Raw genomic sequence first — 14,401 nt, 5'->3', positions numbered from 1 at the left:
TATATATGGAGGACTACCACCACTCACGCCAGCAGCCCGCCTCTTCACAACCCTCCAACGGATTACTGGTAGTGTGTCGGGTCACCTTTAGCGCTCATACATGGCAACTGATGTCCAGCCACTTAAGTTTGTGGCGCAGTCTGGCCAGCTGTGTTAGGGAGCCAAATTGCCACGGATCACATACTTCTCCCAATGGTGCAGGTCTGATAAAGGATCAGTAGAAATGTACGGGCCTCCTCCCAGCGACAAAACAAGGAGCAGCACCCTCAAGTTAACAGCACAGATGTTTTGCCGGTATAATATAGCGCAAACTCCCCTCTATGGATGTATTGTGCTCTCCCACGTTAATCAGCGTCTCCGATTGACGGGCGCTGCAAGAAGGATATTAACGGATTAGTCCGTGAGCCGCTGTATATACGCTTCAATGCAGCTGGGTCCGTGCACTTTCAAGCCCCTCACCTGCTTTCGCAGCCCCAGTCGGATCCCGATCGGCAGCAGACCAACAGAGCTACCTGGGGCCCTGCGTGGGAGACCACGCGTCGACCCAGCCGTTGTTCGGGAGGTGGGCAGTAGCCGCAGTCAATCTTCGTCTTGCAGGGACCTCGGCACCAACACACACGGTCCGCCCATAGGCCCGCGTATCAATGAAGCGCCGCCGGGATCAGCGCCCCCTCCCCCACATGGCCCTTCGGTGTCTGCAGAGCCTCGGTCTGGCATGACACTCTTCCGGATCTCAGGGGCGGCTCGCAGTCAGCTGGGCGGGCCGCTTCGCGAAACAGAGCTCCGAACTCAGCCGTGCCTCCGCGGTTTCACACAGCATGCAGTAGGAATGCCAGCAACAGCAGATGTAGTCGCTTCCCATCTTCACGGCCCCAAACAGGATTCATTTATGATAAGGATGTCCTCGGGATCGGAGCACTCCAATCAGGCGGCCATTTTAGTTGCGCGCAACAGCGCCCCCCCCAGGTTTGGTTGTGTTTAACGAGAGTTGAATCCTCCTTTGGACCAACTGTAAAATTAGAATGAATTGAGTAGCATCCTTTTTTTGTACCCTAAAATGTTCTCCACAAAGTCCTTGTCCAGTTGTGTTTCTTGTGTCTGGATACCAAAGTGTTTAGCCACCTTGAATAACATGTCATTAAGGAGCATTTGATTATCAACTGACTAATCAGCTACAGGCAAGGCCTAGTGAATTGGCAAGGCTAGGGTATAGACCACATCATAATCACATTGTTGATAGTCTTCATGATCACCTTCAGTGTCTGTATGAACATGCTTGGACTGATAGTGATTCTGGATGAGCTCTTTTAGCTGGGGGCCAGAGGTTGGAGGCTGGGAGCTGGAAGCCTCAGTAGTTGGAGGTGTGACCTAAAAGTTTCGAATGCATGAGGGTTTTTTTTTTCCTCCAAAGAAATTGACCATAAAGGTAATTCTTGACTAGGGATGTAAAGGTATAACGGTATATCGTTAAAGATACAGTGAACAACTTGAACAGTAATAACTGTCACATTGTTTATACTGGTATACAGTTGTGTGCTTTTCAATATGATTTGGAAAGGCTGCAGTAAGAACGAGCTGTGCAGTCTTGGTCTTGCACTGTTGGATGTGGCGTCTGCCAAGGGGGCCTTGTTTGGCAGACAAGAGCATATGGAAAGTGAGGCCAAATTAGTAAATGCAGCTTTGCTGCTGCGACTATTCCTTCTCTGTGATCAGTAGAGTTGGGTCAAAGATCATCCGACTTTTTTGCAAATTGTGTTGAAAGCTGCCCAGTGCCAGAACCTGTGTGTTCCCCATGCAAAGCTGGTAACAATGAGCTGACTGGCTCTATAAGCATACCAGACTCCAGTTATTTTGTTTCAGGCATTATTTGAAAGGCAGCATACAGATTTTAAATGTTTACACAGTCATGCTGCTCCGAGCTACGTCAGATTTATGGTAATTGTCCCGATTTTCAATTAACAAGACCACAGGGACATCACGAGGGTGAACTGAGGGCCTGAACTGAAAGTGAGCCTTTTATTTTTCCTTTTGTTCGTACGTAAACAAATGTAATATAACTTTCAGTAACTTGCAAAACAGTGGCGCCAGGAGCACTTTGCTTAGCAACCACTCAGCCAGCAGGAGCAGAAATGTATGCGTGCCATTAGTTAAGTAAGTTAAGGTCCTACTGCACTGAGCAAACCCATTGGAACAGCTATTGCTCTGGCTGTGCAAATAAAAGGACGGCCAGTCAAGTCATGGATACTGAATTACACTCCCCAAGGTTTAGATTCAAGGAACTTAACTTTCTCATGGTCATGGATCGGATAGCCATCCAGTTTTGTTCTAGCTTTGAATTCTGGGATTTGTAGTTCTCCCACAAATTTGAAAGATGGGGAGCTATACAACCCAGATTTCAAAGAGGGGAATGAACTGGATGCCCTTCTGATGCATGGCCACAAACAACTTTATCTCTGTAGACCAGGCATGGACTGGCCTATAGGGCAATAGGCCCATGGCCGAACCAAAAACACAAAATGCTTGTGTGGGACAGTTTCTTGGGTCAAAGTGGGGCACCTTTTTTGGCCAAAGTGGGCCAGTTTGGCGAGTGACTTCACTATGCGGCTAATAGTTTTGATCACTGTTGCTGAACAAATATTCTTTTAAATGTACAATTTGCATCATATTTATCAAAAAATCTCCCCTTGGGTACTATTGAAACAGTGTTCCAAAAGGAATGAATTCCCATTTGCAACTGTGGACCACTTATGTTAGTGCCCAAGGCTTTTATGCCGCAGTTCGACCCTGCTGTAGACTGAACACTGGGCCCATCAGGGCTTTCTGCTAGTAAATAAACTGCCCCCCCCCCCATTGTCCTCTGTGTAGATTTGCACATTGGCACTAGAGTTGTTGCTTCACTTGATCCTTCGCCTACCTGCCTTCTGCATATGGCACTGGACTCAAGCAGGCAGGACAGATTCTACATTCAATTAGAAGTATCCAGAGTAATGGGGGTGAAATATTTTTTTGGTCTAGTCTCAATTTGTGACACCGCGCATGAAAGCATTGCTCCCTCTGAACTCGCATCACAAGGGTCCTAATGCACTCAAACCTAAGGAAAACGGTAATGATGGGGCTGTGGTGAGGTGTGGTCTAAGCCATATTTGTCCCAATATGTATTTTAACTTGGTCAAGTTTTTTTCCCCACCATTTTTAAGAAGGTAAATGAACATGTATTGCAAGAATAAAGAAATCAACAGCGCCCACTGAACGCAGTCCCTTTAGGATTACATGATCAGTGGCGACTCTGACATCAGTCCTTTATAATACACCAGGCAGATGGTAAACAAGCTAATGATTAGATCACTATGCAATCTTTCGGTGAGTCTGTGTTGGCTACGACATTTTGACAAAAGAAACACAATGACATGGGCTTTCAGACCGAGACCGCACATGAGTGACTTTTCTCCCTTTAATGGGATAAAGTGTTATGACCAATTCTGCAGCCACCTTGGATTCCTGGAGGATCAGCTAAATCCGTGCAGAGACAAGTTTCAAAATTCTACCTTGCTACAAGCTGGAAAATTCTGCCTGCGTATTCGTAAGTTATCTGAAAAGCATCGATTTAATGGCAAGTTATAGAACTTCAAATGCAAAAAGGCAATGTAAAAAAGTTTTTTTGGGTACAAGTAGTTTTCAGTTGGAGCAGTTTTTAATGCCATTCCGTAAACCACATGTGCTTGACACAATCAATATGTTAGCAATAGGAAGAATACATACAGTGCCAAGAAGGAAAAGGATTTACTTTGGGTAGGCAGCTTTGGGGTTTATATTTTATAACGGATCATGTCTAATATTACAATGGGGGGATTTCCCTGGTTCTATCATTGAATTTACATACAAGTCACATTGCGAAATTCACTCATCTCTATGGGTATTCCCTGCTGCCATACCAAAGGGTAGCATGTCCGATTACTGAACAACTTTTGGCCCCAAATAAACTAAAGGCTGTAACGTAAAAAGTGTGTGCGCGCACAAGCGCATACTACCATCAGCCTCCATTGATCTGTGGCATGCAGATTTTCAAGATGGCAACATGTTAATCTTCATCAGTAGCCAGTGGGGGAGCTAAAAGCATAAATGACCACTTAAGAAAAGCTATTAAGTTTGCTTTGCAAGTCGCACCACCACCCCCAACCCCCCCTTCTCTTTCTCCTCCTCCTCTCCACATGTGTTTGTTGGAAGCAAGGGTTGGCATTTCAGTGGAAAGTATGTTGAAAAGCCCAATTCGGGCCCTGGGTTCCTGGTTTTGTTTGTGATGATAAATCTGACAATTTATGACCTTTTAAGAAAATATTTAAGATTAGTTAACTACACCTGCTATACCATGATAACCCTGATATACTGTCATTGGGCAACAGGGTTTTCGTGCTGCCATAGAACTAATACCATGACACCCCTATTCTTGACATGACCCTGTCTAGGTCTTCCGCAGTCCATTTGGCTGAACTGGGAATGACTCCAGGGTACTGTGGGGCAGGGATTTTTCTTAAGGGTGTAGGAAGGTCCTGGTGTGTGGTTTGGCCCTTTCTCTGTAAGGCTTCAGCCAAAGAGCCCTCCTCCTGTGGGACAGAGCATTTCCCTAGAAGGGGTAAACGTGTCCTCATGAGAAACTCTTTGAGAGTGTTTTTTGGTATGAGAAAACTTTCGCAGACTCTCCAGGACATGTTTGACTGGGTGTGATAGACCAGTACTTTTGACCCTACAGCCGATTGACTTAGTCTCTCGGTAGTGGGACGGACCCCGGCCTTGTATGCTGACATTCAGTCGCTGTTTTAAGGACAGCAGCTTTCAAAATCCAGGGCCTGTCATGGATTGATCGGGACCCTGTGTGCCCAGAGGACAGGGATTCTGTAGACCTCCCCCCGTGACACTTATTGGGTGTTTGATCGACGGCATCGACTCATCACCCCGAAATGTGTGTTTAGTGTCGGGGCTAGTGGAAGGGCACTTGCCGCCATGTGTCGTCCCTGTAACACAGTCGCCAACCAGTCTCTTGGGTCAGGGGCCTGCACTTGGGAACTTGGATGTTCCCTGTCGCCGTCACTGGAAGCTCCCTCCAAGTCAATGGCGGTCGCGGCCGGCATTGCTTGATGGGCCCAGCGCTTGTTTCTTCGGTCGAGAGTCTTACGTTTGAAGAGCTTGCAGGCTCAACAATGTCTTTGTCGTGGTCCTAACACAAACACAAGTGGCACACTGCTCGTCAATCCACAGAAATATTTTGTTACAAGAGTGGGAAAATGCATTGTTCAATGACCGCCCCCGACTCTCCCAACTGTAAGGTCCTAGAACCGGTGCATCCTTCCAAGGCCGTAAGGATCCGCTGAATCTTGCATTCGTCCGACAGCGTTGTCTTTTCCACTGTGTCAATGAATTCGAAGTTGGAAGGAAACGGACAGAAAGAATACACAAGTTCTACTTTTTCTTAAGCAAATGGCACATACACTCATTAGTAAATGTACTTTGAGAGCTGGAATAGATTCTAAAGAGAAGAGTTAAAATAAATGCAAACAAATCTTTTTTTACACTTTATTTTGCATGGTTTGTTCCCAATGTTATGATTCTAAAAGTAATGTATCAGGTACAAAGCTGAACTTGTACCATGAACCCAAAGAATGACAGAGCTACGTCCATCTAAAGGCTGCACGGAGACCAAAAACTGAGGCAACAGCGCCAGCAGGTCTACCGCATAAACATGGACGTCCCTGGTTGCCACCCGCACTCCTGATCCGATCCCGGGACAGCACAAACCTCATGGCGCCAGCCACCTCGCATCCCACTTCATTAGAGAGTTGCAAGAACGGACCAGCAAAAAGAAAAAATATTTTAAAAAACCAAAGAAACATGTAAAAAGAAAACAAATTAATGTAGTCCTAAATTCATAAGCTTGGGCATCAGTGGCTATGCATGCTCACCTTCTGCAATTCCACTGTGGAGACAGGTACTTCGACTGTGGCCATCTGCTGCGGGACACCGATCATTCAATACTCTCAACATCTTCCCTTATATTCAAGCCAAGAACTTACAAAGCTCATGACAACCTAAAAAACTGGGCTCTTGCTGTACTCGCAGAGCTAAGTCAAAGGAAACCAAAGTAATGTGAGACGAGAATCCCCCCACCCCCATGCCTTGCAGCAGGAAAGCAAAGTTTGCCTCTTGTCAGCATTAAATTGCAATTTTCTTAAACTCTTTCCAAGGTTCACTATAAACTATCCTCCTCCATAAAACCAATTCATTATATAGCTTTAAACAATTAAAAACCCTTGCCATGCAATGTGTAAATCTGACTGACTCAAAATAATGCAAACTCAAACCCAAAGAAAACCCCATCTGAAGCCAACCATTTCATCTCAAGCTAGGAGAGCAACATGCACATATGAAATTAAAAAAAATGGACATGTGGGAAACAGAAACTTACTCTCCCCACCCACCCCACAATTTAATGAACATTATTGCTGGCGCTAGCTGTAACAAAAGTGGCACACAAACCACAAGTCCACTCTCATCCTGCTTTAGAAGGGTCCTCCGGGGTACTCCCATCCCCACCATATTATTCCTGACCAGTGACTTGGGACAACGCATGTCGATGTGCCAATCACAGTGGGCAGAGCTAGATGGGCGGGTGAGGGTCACAGTGCATGGGGTTTAAGGTCACAGTGGGCGGTGCAAAAGGGATCACAGTGCAAGTTCAAACAAGCCATTCCCTTCGCTCATGTCCATCGGTCTGCTGCCGGCGCCCCGGCGGTGTGACCTGAAGCAGGCAGCCCTGCTTTCTGTCGCTGGAACCTGGGCCCACATTTATCGTCGTTGCTTGAAGCCCTGAGAGCCATCCGGCCCAAGTGGTTGTCTGATCACATTGTTGGGTGGCCGGCTCTCTTCAGTTTGGGAGATTCTCGCTGGTCTAGAGACAAAGAAAATGAAACATGAACATCTTTCGTGAGAGCATGAAGGGAAAATTATATACAGCAAATCTAGGTTCAGCAAACTCAAGCAAGTGTACAAGTTTTGTATCATTGTTAGTAAAATATTGACATTGCTAACTAGATACATCAATTGAAAGTACAGTGCAAAACAGCCACTCATGGAGGAAAGCTATCTAACACAGATCCTCAATGGAGTTCCCTTCAGCTCTATGGTAACATCACACCACCACTTAAACATGGACAGAGCAGGCAAGGACATGAAATAGTTAAAATATACATTAGATACGATTTCAGCTAAAGAAACTAACTAGTAATTAACCATCCTATCATGCAAGTTTGAAGACAACACAGACCAGGAAACAAGACACTGCGCCAAGACTCCCCGCCCCCATCCCTTGAGTAGTCCACCCGGCTAAGATTTACTAAAACTGATCAATGGGGAGTCAGGTATTGACTGTATAGTCCTACGAGTCAAAACTGGCTGGGGGTGTGGGGAGGGTGGATCCAGTGGTGGGGGGGCTTGTAAAAGTATTTACTGGGTTAGAAAGTGTTTGTGAATACAGAAGTCTGATACAGGAAAAAGTTTGTGCTGTACCAAAATAGTTGGGGCAAGAAAGGTAAACAATTCAACAAACTCCAAGTTCAGACTCAAGCATTACAGAAGAACAAGTTACTTACCAACTGTTAACGTTCTTTTGATTGGATGTTCCTCCAACGTATTCCTGCAGCGTATTCCTCATCTTAGAGGTATTGCATCCAGCTTTAGCTGCTTCGGAAATATTTTTTCCTTGGCAGAGGGCGCTGTGCGTCCATGTCGTTGTGTCGATGGTCCGTCGAAGTCCTCCGTTGAGGGTGAAGTCATCGGGTATACAAGTAGCACGCACAGTGCCCTTTGGCGTCAGTTCTGTTTCTCTTCCCCCCCCCCCTCTCTACTGTGTAGATTGTGCTGGTAGTCAGGTATTAGCCTTGCGAGAGCTGAAGTGGCAATAACCTGGAAAATCTACAGAGGGGTAGCATGGAAGGGCGATGAGGAATACATTGGAGGAACATCCAATGTAAAGAACGTTACCAGTCAGTAAGTAACTTGTTCTTCGAATGCATTGTGTCCTCCAAAGTATTCTTCATTTTAGATAGACTCCCAAAGCAGTATAGAAAATTCTCTGGCGGGAGTAGATTTTTGATACCATTATATGACGGAATATAGCACTGCTTTACCAAAATTCAGCTCCTTAGACTGGGAAGCATCCAGACAATAGAATTTTGAAAAAGTGTGCAGCGATGACCAAGTTGCTGCTTCACAAATGGATGTTATGGGAACACCACTTTGAAGGGCTGTCGAAGAGGCAATGCCTCTGGTGGAATGGGCCCTTAAGCCTTCTGGTGGGTCTTTTTTCTGCCAACCTATAGCATTCTGAAAGGCAAAGCACAATCCAACGTGATATGGTTTGTTTTGACACCGATTGACCCAATTTCCTTCCAGCGTAGCCAATGAAAAGTTGATTATCCACTCTAAGCTTGGAAAGCCTAGAAATGTAAAAGCTTAGAGCTCTCCTCGGGTCCAACCTGTGCAATCTTTCCTCCTCCTTACTAGGATGAGGTGGAGGGTAGAACAATTTTCTGATTTAAATGCAAATCGGACACAACTTTAGGTAAAATGAGGGTTTAACCCTTAATACCACTCTGTCCCCATGGAACACAGTATAGGGTGGCCCAGAAGACAGTGCCTGAAATTCACTCACTCTTCTTGCAGATGTTAAAGCATCTAGGAAAGCAGTTTTCCATGTTAGTAATCTTAATTGACAAGTGTGCAAGCATTCAAAAGGGGCACACATCAAGAATTTTAGAACCAGATTAAGATCCCAAATTGGTACTTGGAAGGGATAAGGAGGAAACACATTGGCGAGTCCTTTTAAGAATTGTACTATTAAAGAAATTTTGAAATAGTAGTATTCTTCTGACGAGCGCTTGAAAATGGAAAGCACTGCAAGATAATCTTTAATGGTCGCAACATTTAGACCTCTATGTGCTAGGGACAAGAGCAAGGACAACACTTACTGAATGGAACATAGAAAAGGATCAACATTCTTCTCTCTGCACCAGTTGCAAAACTTTTTCCAACAGCAACGGTATAGAGATTGTGTTGCTGGCCTTCTTGCCGAAAGCAACACCTCCATGACGTCATCTGGAAGGTCCGAATCCTTGCATCTCAACCTTTCAGATACCAAGCATGAAGGTTGAGAATCTTGACCTCTGGATGGAGAACATGGCCCTCCATTTGTGAGAGAAGGTACTCTCTCTGAGGAAGACGTAACGGAGAACAGATGGACATGTCTAGAAGGTCCGGGTACCGCGTTTGCCTGGCCCAATCCAGGGCAATTAGGATCATGCGGTTTCCGAACTGTCTCAATCTCCCGAGGAATGACGGGAATCTGAGGGAACGCATATAATAGTGGGAAGTTCCACTCCACCACGAACGCATCCCCTAGGGCTCCTCTCGGGGAAATTCCCTTAAGCAATACCAGTTGATTCCAGACGCAAATAGGTGTACTTGAGGGTTCCCCAAAGGGCGAAGATATCTTGAATGACTTCCTGAGCCGGTTCCCACTCGTGGGACACCGTGCTCTGCCTGCTCAACAGCAGTTCATCTAGCCGGGGAGGAGAATATGACGGTGGACGCGCTAAGGAGATTCCTTCTTGAATTGCCCAATACCAGAGCCACATTGCCTCTCTGCACAGAGGGTAGTGACCCTACACCACCTCTTTTGTTTAGATAATGCATGGCCACTGTGTTGTCCGTCATTATCAGAAAAGTTTTTCCCCTGACAGATGGCAGAAAAGCCTTCAGCGCTAGTCTGATTGCTCTCAGCTCTAAAAGGTTGATGTGTAGTTTGGACTCCGATGGAGACCAACAACCACTGATTGTAAGATTGTTGGCATGAGCTCCCCACCCCATGAGTGAGGCGTCCGTCACTACTGTAATCTCCAGCCATGGTTGCCAAAACACTTCTCCTTTTAGGATATTCTCTGTGCAAGTCCACCACAGAAGATCCTGCCAACCTTGTTCGGAATCTGAAGAAAATGGTCCCAGTTCTCAGGTCAAATGTGGGATTGAGTCTTTAGAGCCCATTGAAGGGATCTCTTCCTCGGGCGTGCCTCTGGCACTAGGAAGATGCAGGATGCCATGAGGTCGAGCAACCTTAAGTCGTAGGCCTGGAGATTTTGGAAACCATCTGAAGAGGGTTTGAGCACTCGACTTGGGAGGCAATCTCGTTCCCAAGTATGTGTCTAATACAGCCCCTATGTACTGGAGCTGTTGGGAAGGTGTCATTTGTGACTTCTTGAAATTGAGGGAGAAGCCCAGTCTGGAGGAAGTGGCAGGTGACTTTCAGATCCAGTGATTGTTCAGCAGAACGTGCCCTGATCAGTCAATCGTCCAGGTAGGGGTAGATGTGAAACCCCTCTCCTGAGGTGCGCTGCCACCACTACCATTAACTTGGTGAAGACCCTCAGGGTGGAGGTCAATCCGAATGGCAGGACCCAAAACTGATAGTGTGAGTCGCCAACTACAAACCTCATGTATTTTCTGTGCTTGAGATGAAGTGGCAAAGGAAAATGAGCATCCTGGAGGTCCAATGACACCAACCAATCCTGAAGTTGCAGGGCCTGAAGGATCTGAGAAAGAGTAACCATCTTGAACTTGTCCTTCCTGAGAAGCTTGTTCAAGCCTCTTAAATCCAAGACGGGTCTCAGACCCCCGTCCTTTTTGGGGATCAAAAAGTAAGGGGAGTACCATCCCTTGTTCCTCTCCGCTACAGGTACTGGCTCTATAGCGTCTTTCTCCAGCAGGGTTAGAACTTCCTGCTGTAGGAGCGGGTCTGAAAACTTCAAAGGGCGTCTCCCTGGTGGATTGCTTTGAGGTTGCATTAGAAAAGGAAGGCAGTAACCTTGGACTATTATTTCTAGAGCCCAAACATCTGAAGTAATGGCTCGGCATTCTTGCAGATGCTGTGACAGCCTGCCTCCCACAGGTGTCTTGTGAAGCAAGTCCTCAAAGTGGTTTTGTGGCAGTTGCTACAGCCGCTGATGGCAAAGAGGCTGCAGCTGGAGCTGGCTTTGCACGTTTTCCTCGTCCACTGTGAGTGGCCCTTCTCTGGCCCCTTTAACTGGCCATTCCTCTCGCCTTTCCATATGAGGAGTAGCAACGATAGGATTGTCCCCTTCAAAGTTTGTCCTGACGCATGAAAAGGCTCAGGTTGTCCAATAGCAGCTCCTAAAGACTTAACAGCTGCTTTTGAGGTCTGCAACCTCAAGGCTCTCTTCGGCCTTGTTGCCAAAAAGGTGAGACCCATCAAAAGGCATGTTCATCAGAAGACGGTTTTGCACGTCTGGATTGAAACCCGACTTCTGTAACCACGCAAATATGCGCATTACACTGTGCTAGTGCCCATGGACCTGCTCACACTATCTGCAGTGTCCAATCCAGGCTGAAGGGCTTCCTGTATGGCCTCCTTTCCATCTTTAACAATGGCTAGGAATTCTTTCCTTTCATCCCTTTCTGGTATGTGCTCCGCCGCCATTGCAATGCACTCCCACAGAGTGTACCAAAATGTTGCCAAGGCACGTGTGGAGTAGGCTGATTTTAACACCATACTCCCAGCTGACAATACCCTTGCATGCCCAACCATCCACACGCTTGTCATCCCTATCCGGAGGAATAGAAGGGTACGCCACCTTATTTGAAGCTGTGGCTGCCAGGTCCACCAGACTCTCAGGAGTAGGCTATTTAGACAGATAGCCAGGGTCGCTACTGGAAGGGCAGTATTTTGAAGTTAGTTATTTATTCACAGGAGGAATATCTGGAGTCTCCCAATTTTTTGGCCACCCTATTTTACAAGGCTACATGGAAGGGTAAAATAAGATCTTCAGTGGGACCATGATCCAATATATCGGTCAGATCATCCTGGATGAATTGAGTTGGTGGTCTAGCCCATCCTAAATATTCGACCGCCTTTGTCATTAGTTGACGGTATGAGGGACTGGCATGTGGCTCTGGCCTGCCAAAATCTGTTTCAGGCGAAGTATCAATACCCCTTGCATTATGTAAGGTTTACAACAGGGCCCTCATCCTGCTTTCCTCAGAAATCAAGCATTCTGGGACATTTGGGGTGCCATATTCCAGTTCAAAAGGAACATTCTCATCAGACCTCACCTGTTCTTCAAATATTGAAGTTAAGGATTTGAAAAACTCTTTCCTTGGAAGTTTAAAAACCTTTTCTGGGAGAGGTGGAGGGGTGTACCAGTGGAACCTGAAGGCATTACAGCCTCTGCAGCCTTCTCTTTTGCCAACATTTTTACGCTTCTAGCTGAGTTGGAGCCTTTGGAATATTTGTCGCCGAGGGCTTCTGGGTCGACAAAGGAGTCAATGAATTAGTGGTCATCGATTGGCTTTGAGGGCGTCAAGGCGCTCTTCGAAGTCTTACCCTTTGAGGTGTGTGGGGTTTCAGGTGCCATCGGTGACCTCGAACGGTCGACTCGAGTAGTCTTTTTCGCTCGACGTCCTGGAACGTTCCCAATCCTTCCTCCTTCAATCACCCGGGCTCGAGGGCGCGCGAGTGTCGGAATAATAACACTCCCAGCCGGCTTCCGAAGAAGGCGCGGACCGAGGCTTAGCTTTTTCAAACACCTCCATTTTTACCCTCAATGCTTCCCATTCTTTGGAGGAAGAATGTTTTGTGGGGCATTTCATTCTTTTTGAGGATTCGTCAGAGGATGAGGTTGAAGGGGACCGGTGGCGTCTTTTTTTGGACTTTTTCGTCAAAGACGAAGAGCGATGAGAATCGCTTCGGGACCTAGACCAATGCCTTTCGCATTGAGGAGATTTCTCCTCATGGGACCTCGACTCTAGAGGCTTTTCGGTCAGGTTTACGACCTACCTGCAGTTTTCCCTTCCTCTCTAGCAAGGCCTTCCCCAGTCATCGCCCGACACTTGGTACAGGCCTAAATGTCGTGGCCTTCCCCGAGACACCACAGACATTCCCAGTGCGGGTCCATGATGGACCTTGTGGAACCGCAGGATTTACACTTCTTGCAATCGCAGGATCGTCAAGGACATAACAAATATCTTCAGTAACTGCATCACAGAACTACCCGAGGCACGCCGAGTCTCCCAAGCAACACGTACTGCGGAAAAACAGAACTGAGGCCAACGGGCACCAGGCGTGCTACTTGTATACCCGATGACATCACCCTCGGAGGCCTTAGAGGGACCATCGATTCAACATCGACGCCCTCTGCCGAGAATTTTTTTTCCAAAGCAGCTAAAGCTGGATGGAATACATCCAAGATGAGGAATACGTTGGAGGACAATCCATTTTGAAGGAAAGGCTTTCAGCTCCTGCAGCTAGAAAGCACAGATGGAAGATGTTTCAATGCACCTTCCTGTACCACAAAGGATCAACACCACCTTTGTCACCCTTTGAGTCCATAAACTCACTACTTTTCAGAGGGTGACCAAGAGATGCTCATGACCAAGGAGAATGAATTAAAAGTTCATCCTCAAGAATGCAGTGCCTGAAAGATTTGTGGGGGGGGTAGTTCTGCTGTCAAGCACCTAAAAAAGTACATTCCTTGGACCCCTTTCCTTTACAGTGTTAAGTCTTGTACTCTAGTGCCGTCTGTGGAATCTGGTCTCTTGCTGTGGTGCTGTACAGGTTTTACTTTTAATGTTCTTTAAATTGCTTCCCCTTTTGATCTTTTCACATTTCTATTAGGTCAGTTGTTCCTGCTACCTCCTTTAGTTTTTATATGGGGTGCTGCCACTTCTTAAACTCTGCCTCTCCATCTGCTACTGGATTAGACCGTTCCTGCCATTGCATTGATCTTTGCTACCTTTGATGTGACTTAGCACCCCATTCTGCAAAAGCAGCAGAGTGAGCAAACAGATTTGCTGAGTAATTTCCAAATATTACTAGGTTACTCACCGTAGTGACCACCTTACTCCTAAGTCCATAGTCCCCTTTCCTCCACACTTCTGCATCTCTCCGTCCTGTGGGACGGGACCGGAGCACTTTGTAAAAAGCATCCACATTTTTCCAAAAGTGTGTCCTTCCTCTCTTTCTTGCGCATGGCCAAGCACGCAGCCGTAACCCTGCCCACCTTGGCTCCGCCCCGCGCATCGCCCATCAGTCCTTTACTATCGCCGGGTCAAAGACCCATTAGCAATAACAGAGGAACCTTATTAGAGGGGATGGCGGGCGGGCGTATGGCGGAAAGGGGACTATGGACTAGGGGTAAGGTGGTCACCAATACTCCTACGTCCTGTTCCCTTTCCTCCATACTTATGGGAGATTCCCAAGCACTCCTTACAGGAACTATGGGTGGATGGAAATACCCCTTACTGAAACAGGTTCTTCAGTAAAGCCTGACCAAACTGAGCGTCA

The 14,401-nt window shown here is 46.7% G+C and overlaps 1 protein-coding gene across 2 annotated transcripts in view; it reads right to left on the bottom strand.

Moving 5' to 3' along the window:
* Positions 1-5,554: 5,554 nt before the first annotated feature.
* SZRD1 (SUZ RNA binding domain containing 1) overlaps positions 5,555-14,401 on the bottom strand; it is a 196,989-nt gene continuing 188,142 nt past the window's right edge. For both annotated transcript variants that reach the window (XM_069611113.1, XM_069611114.1), the window contains one exon: positions 5,555-6,940. In XM_069611113.1, the coding sequence (XP_069467214.1) occupies positions 6,838-6,940 (103 nt within the window). In that variant the 3' untranslated portion in view covers positions 5,555-6,837. The remainder of the gene's footprint in view (positions 6,941-14,401) is intronic.

Source organism: Ambystoma mexicanum, chromosome 8 (assembly GCF_040938575.1).
Source record: "Ambystoma mexicanum isolate Mex_15411 chromosome 8, UKY_AmexF1_1, whole genome shotgun sequence".
Lineage (NCBI taxonomy): Eukaryota > Metazoa > Chordata > Amphibia > Caudata > Ambystomatidae > Ambystoma > Ambystoma mexicanum.
The sequence above is the reverse complement of the archived record's forward strand: the minus strand, read 5'-3'. Positions and strand labels throughout refer to the sequence as shown.